The sequence below is a fragment of the Typopeltis vanoorti genome, chromosome 20 (genome assembly GCF_054136105.1).
Source record: "Typopeltis vanoorti isolate ZY-2024b chromosome 20, IOZ_Tvanoo_1.0, whole genome shotgun sequence".
NCBI lineage: Eukaryota > Metazoa > Arthropoda > Arachnida > Uropygi > Thelyphonidae > Typopeltis > Typopeltis vanoorti.
The window spans coordinates 96,189,030-96,195,029 of NC_143568.1; the positions used below are offsets into that span (position 1 = coordinate 96,189,030).

A 6,000-nucleotide genomic window follows, 5' to 3' on the forward strand; every position below is an offset into this window, starting at 1 on the left:
TGGTTTGGAAGGATATATTTGTAAGTCTGGTAGTGATTTTTATTTCCAAGTTTCTAGCCATTTCGAATTCATGTTGAAATCGCTATTTACTAGTTCTTCAGCCAGTATTAGTGGAGGCTGCCGGGATTAGAATGGTAGAAGGATGCTTATCTAAATCAACAGTCACCAGTTTTCAAAACTCAGTGTGGTCCAATTGCCTTAGTAGCAAATATTAATAAACCATCACATACAAACATATACTGATATATTTTGATTTCCTTTTATTGATTATAGTATTACCAAATAATAAAAATGGCTTCACTAAAGCATATTTTTTTTGAAAATATTAAGCTGTATTTGTACCCGGTATTCATAATAAATTGAAAGTTTGTTAGCAGGCTAGGAATGTTTTATTAATATGCATGAACTTGCATTTTATCTGATATGAAGAAAAGCAGATTCCTTTAGCTTATGTGTGTGTAACTTTGAAAATGCATAACTGAAAAATATCTTCATGATCAAAAGTTGAAAGTATTGAACCAGTGATAAAGAAATCTGATGAGAGAAAGCCACAGACACTGCCTGTTATTCTCTCTCCTGATAAATTGAGCTCACTATCACGGCTGAAGGTTGGAGAATGGATGCCACCTGTCTTCAAGAAGTTAGGACCAAGGATCTTTACATACTCTACTCCCCTTTTTAGGATAAAGTGTTAGATAAATAATCATCAATTTCTTGATATGTATCCTCATGAGTGTACAGGCTGTATGGCAGTACTACCTGATTAAGTTTCTATTATTATTAATCTCCTTTCAACAGTTTTCCTCCAATAATTTGGATAAACGATGTTTATTAGAACTCGAATATTGTATCTAACATTTCCATCCTCTAAGGCACTTCACTCTGAATCAGTTCACCCCTAGCTCTTGGCTTTTTTTTTTGTCATCAAACACCTGTTTTGCTAGCCTTTCCTACTTCCTTGCTCACACATTCTTGAATGCCAAACAATGTCAGAATGAAAGACATGGTTGGGTGTTGCTACAGACCTGGAAGTTCAGTTGCTGAGGAAGAAGAAATGCATCACCAAATTACCCTGATAAACAAGTAATTAATGGGTGACAAATTATCTGAATACTAATTGGGTAGCAGAGAAAACTCATAAGAACAAAGGAGAATTTATTGAGCTGTTGCGTGGCAACTTTCTCAAGCACGTGTGAAAGAAGCGACTCGAGGACAAAACGTGTTAGATTTGATCACAGCATCAGAAGGTGTCTTAGTTAACGATGTAACTGTTTTGCCTAGTTGTTGACAGTGTTCATGCCCTACTGATCTGAGAAGTAGATTTTTTTTTTCTATGTTGCTCCAACCCACAAAAGGTTATATGCAAATCTATGGTACATTTTGTATCATGGGTAGTCTAAGGATTTTTTAAAATCAATTATATACATATACATATATATATGTGTGTGTGTGTGTGTCCGTGTGGTTAGCCTAGTGGCTGTGTGCTTTGCAACCATATGCCTGGGGAAGGAGTGTCCTAGGTTCGATTCCCGTCGGTGACGTGAGGAGCTGAAGGAGCTTCCTCAGCCCTAGCCAAGTTAGCCAGTCTTGTGGATAGTAGGGTTTTTTCCCCAGTTTATCCTGGGGTTTTTCATCCTGCAAAGCAGGCAACGGCTTTGAGAACAGGACATAGAATACACTGGGATGTATTCTATGTCCCATCTAGGGGCTGACCACCTTATCCCTGGGAACAGTTTAAGGTCCGATGATTGATAAACCCTCGACACCGCAAGGTAAAAGAGGGTATAACGAAGATGAGATTTATTTTTTTTACATAGTCCAGGAGCCTTGCTGTAGAGCAGTTCTCTTCAACTTGGGCATTACAACCCACTAGTGGGCAATAGAATAATTACATGCTGTATTAAAAACATCTAAAATATACAAACTCAAATTTGTGAGAGAATGTCTGTGAAAAGAAAAAGTTACTATCATAAAAAAAAATTTGTGAGATATGGCAAATAATATAGTACAAAATTGTTCCAAAACAATTTTATTTGCCATGCCATGCTATTGGTTGAATGCTCAGTGCATACGGCTGTACAGGTATTGAATAATTTGAACATACATAAAACAACATTGTGCCAAAATATTTTCATTCAATGCACCACGATTCACTGTGTGTTGGTTCACTGGTGCACACAGCCTCTGTGACTCAGTTGAAACATATATTGCTAGTGCATTGGTATTGCCATTGATGAGATTTGATTTTTTTCACATTATGTTGTGATTTGAATAATTTGTGCAACAGATATTGAAACAGTGTCTCAAGAAAAGAAATATGCTTGTAGCTATTTATCAGAGGATCTGAAGATGGGTTTCATCGAATCTATTACAAACAAACAACTTCCAATGTGTTCACTGTGCCACAAGACATTTTCTAGTGAAGCAATGAAACGAAGTCTATCCCTGCCTTATATACCTTTCCTACCTCATATCTAGCAGAATCAGGCTTTAGTGCTGTGAATCATATTGTCACCAAAGACATAGAAACTGTCTGAAAATCACTGAAAGAGGAGACCTTCACTTTTCTTTACAAAAATCAAACCAGATAATCAACCTTTAGTTTCTGCATCAGGCCCAAGGATTTCAATTTTGTTTAATGTATGTAACTTTTTTTTTTTTTTTACAAATTTAAATATTAGTAGGTGGTAAGGAAATTTTACTCTTACAAAAGTGGGTGCTAAGTATTAAAAGGCTGAAGAACACTGCTCTAGAAACCAAACAGAACTTTTTCAAGCCAGTCAAGGCCTCCAGTAAGTTGAGTATTGGTCTCACACTGGGCAATGAAATTTATTTCTCACCTAAACACATGCCCACAGCAGGATCCAAATCCATAACCTGTTGGTTGGAGATCAGGTATGTTAACCACTCAGCCAACAATATATTTATACATTTATGTAAATCAGATGATTGGACATTAGGTTGGAAGCCTGAGCTAATGTTCATTCCATTACTAACTGCATGTGTTCTAATTGTACCTATGAAGTAATTATGTATGTGTTCTCAGCAATTATTTTAGATTTGGGGGGGGGGGGACTTTGCTTTAATCAAAAATGCTTTGAGTATTCCTTACATCCTCTATGGGATTTAAATCTGTCTTTCCAGTGAAATAGGCCAGAGCATTTCTACTGAAGATTCTCTAAGTCACTTATAAAGGCTAACAAGTATCCTTTATATTAATATTAATTTTTGTAAAAATTGGTCATGTTAAGGAATTAGCACATTTTAGTTATAACAACAGATATTCTTTTAAAATTAAGGGGATAAAAATCCCTTATTATTTTACAGCCAGTATGTGAAACTCTAAAATCGAAAATTACGATCTAAGAGTTTCATGCCGACGAACTATCGGCGAATACGAGCGTAAGTGACCACCTGGTAGTACCACACCAAGGCAACTCGAAGCAAAGGTGGAGCTAACTCCCTCACTATCCTTGATATTTTCTCATAATGTAAAAACACACAGCTCCTAGAAGATGTAATACTGCTTTACATTAGGAGGAAAGGTCACTACACAGACCGGCTTCAACCTTTTTGAGGTCTCATCAGTGAGTAGCTAGACCTGGATGATATCAAAGTTTAAGTGAAAAGAACTTACATACCTTCACTATATGAATGCCAGAAAGGTGTGCCCATATATTATATTATAACTGAGATGAAAAGCCAAATGGCTGTTTTTTTCTGGGCCAAAGTTAATTAAAATTAAGGGGATAAAAATCCCTTATTATTTTACAGCCAGTATGTGAAACTCTAAGATCGAAACCTACGATCTAAGAGTTTCCGATAGTTCATTGGCATGAAACTCTTAGATCATAGTTTTCAATCTTAGAGTTTCGCATACTGGCTGTAAAATAATAAGGGATTTTTATTCCCTTAATTTTAATTAACTTCACCAGAAAAAAATAGCCATTTGGCTTTTCATCTTAGTTATAATGTAATATAATATATGGGCACACCTTTCTGGCATTCGTATAGTGATTCACTTAAATTTTGATATCATCCAGGTCCTCACTGATGAGAGGACCTTTTTAACCTTTAAAAAGGTTAAAACCGGGCTGGGTAGTGACCTCTCCTCATAATGAAAAGCAGTATTACATCTCCTAGGAGCTGTGTGTTTTTACATTATGAGAAAATATCAAGGATACTGAGGGAGCTTGCTCCATCTTTGCTTCAAGTTGCCTTAGTGTTGTACTACCAGGTGGTCACTTATGCTTGGATTCACCGATAGTTCGTCGGCATGAAACTCTCAGATCGTAGTTTTTTGATCTTAGAGATTCACATACTGGCTGTAAAATAATAAGGGATTTTTATCCCCTTAATTTTAATTAACTTTGCCGGAAAAAAATAGCCATCTTAGATATTCTTTTAACAATTATTCATAAAAATTTCTGAACCTGTGTAGTGATATTCAAGAAGCTCAGCTCTTGAATATCCAGTTTTGGAACGGCATTGAAAACAAGAAACAATAATTGTAGTTTACTTTGCCATTTTCTCACTTTTTAAAAACATGTACATTTCTTGTATTACTGTAATGTACTTTAAATATTTTAACTGATGCCAGCAGGTAATGATGACCATGTTCTAATTTTTTTTTGCAGGCTGTGTTGACATATGGGAATCAAAAGTGCTTAAAGTAGCACATGGTGCACATTTCCACATTCCAACTTTAAATGTTGAATGGGAATTCATGGCTGAACACATACCCAAAAATGCTGCAGTTTATTTGGCTGACAATAAGATATCTAATTTTAATATTACAGCTCAAGATAGAACAAAAACACAATTCCAGTCAATCAACCATTGTAAAAGTAGTGATCTTCCATGTTATGTATATAGCAGTGTTGATTTTTCAACAGAGGAATCCATTCTAGTCATAGGAGGTGAGACAGAAGGTTTAAGTAACTACTCAGAAAGTTTAGCTCGCAGCCGGAATGGTAGTCGCATTTTTATACCTATACAAAATGATATTGAGAGCTTGAATTCTTCTATGGCAGCAACAATTATCCTATTCGAAATGAAACGGCAGTATATGTTACAAAGAACAAAACCACTCGAAAATTCACTGTGATGAATTTTGGATTTATATTCATTTTTTGGAATTCCTGATCAGATATCACATTTTGAGAGTCAAGTTAAAAGCCTGTTTTAAAATGGACATCTCTTTGATCTTATATGATATATGCATTATGAGGTATGTAGTTATTTGTAAGTTGAAAAATTTTCCAACTTACAGTAACATTATGAACAGAGGTTATCTAATTGAATGTTTTCTAAATTCACTATTCTGTACGAAAAAAAAAAACCTTCCAGATATGTTAATAAACAAGAATAAATACATTTCTATTGTGATAAATTCCTTTTAATTAAAAAAAAACTGAAGCAATTATTTTCAGATGTTGACAGCTTGAAGCATCAATTGATGTCTTCATTTCATGTTTACAAAATCTAACAGTTGATTTGTAGAACCTATCACAGCAAGTTACATCATTCTACAACTTCCTTTGCTGTCAATAGTTTCTTTCTCTGTGTGAGTGTTCATTTCAGTACCTTTCAGTTCCTGTACTAATGACGTGTTAATTGTCTTAAAATTTTTGTTACCGCTTCAAGCTTTAAATTTTCATTGAAAAATATATTCAGTTCATACTATTCGTTTTAGTTGTCTGTGAATCCTAAATTTTTATTAAACATAACTTTGTTTATCAGTCTTTGTTAACAAAGTGAATAAGTTAGTGGGAGGAGGCAAATACAACATTCTCAAATGTTATGACAGTGCATTGATAAACAAGGTCCTGCTGTTTTCATCAGAACCAGAATTGGTAGTGAAGCTATAGCACCAACTTCAGACATGTAACAGAATTGAAAGTAGTACCAACCCAAGATGTATCAATAGAAAGGTGGATGCAGGAAGAGAAATTAAAGAAACACCATGTCAACATAACTGTGTCAAAGAGATGAAGTCTT

The 6,000-nt window shown here is 34.9% G+C and overlaps 1 protein-coding gene across 1 annotated transcript in view; it reads left to right on the forward strand.

Annotated features, from left to right (window-relative positions):
* LOC150095688 (uncharacterized) overlaps window positions 1–5,376 on the forward strand; it is a 77,786-nt gene extending 72,410 nt beyond the window's left edge. The window contains exon 8 of the mRNA XM_090409940.1: window positions 4,638–5,376. Within this exon, the coding sequence (XP_090266066.1) occupies window positions 4,638–5,107 (470 nt within the window). The 3' untranslated portion in view covers window positions 5,108–5,376. The remainder of the gene's footprint in view (window positions 1–4,637) is intronic.
* Window positions 5,377–6,000: the final 624 nt, after the last annotated feature.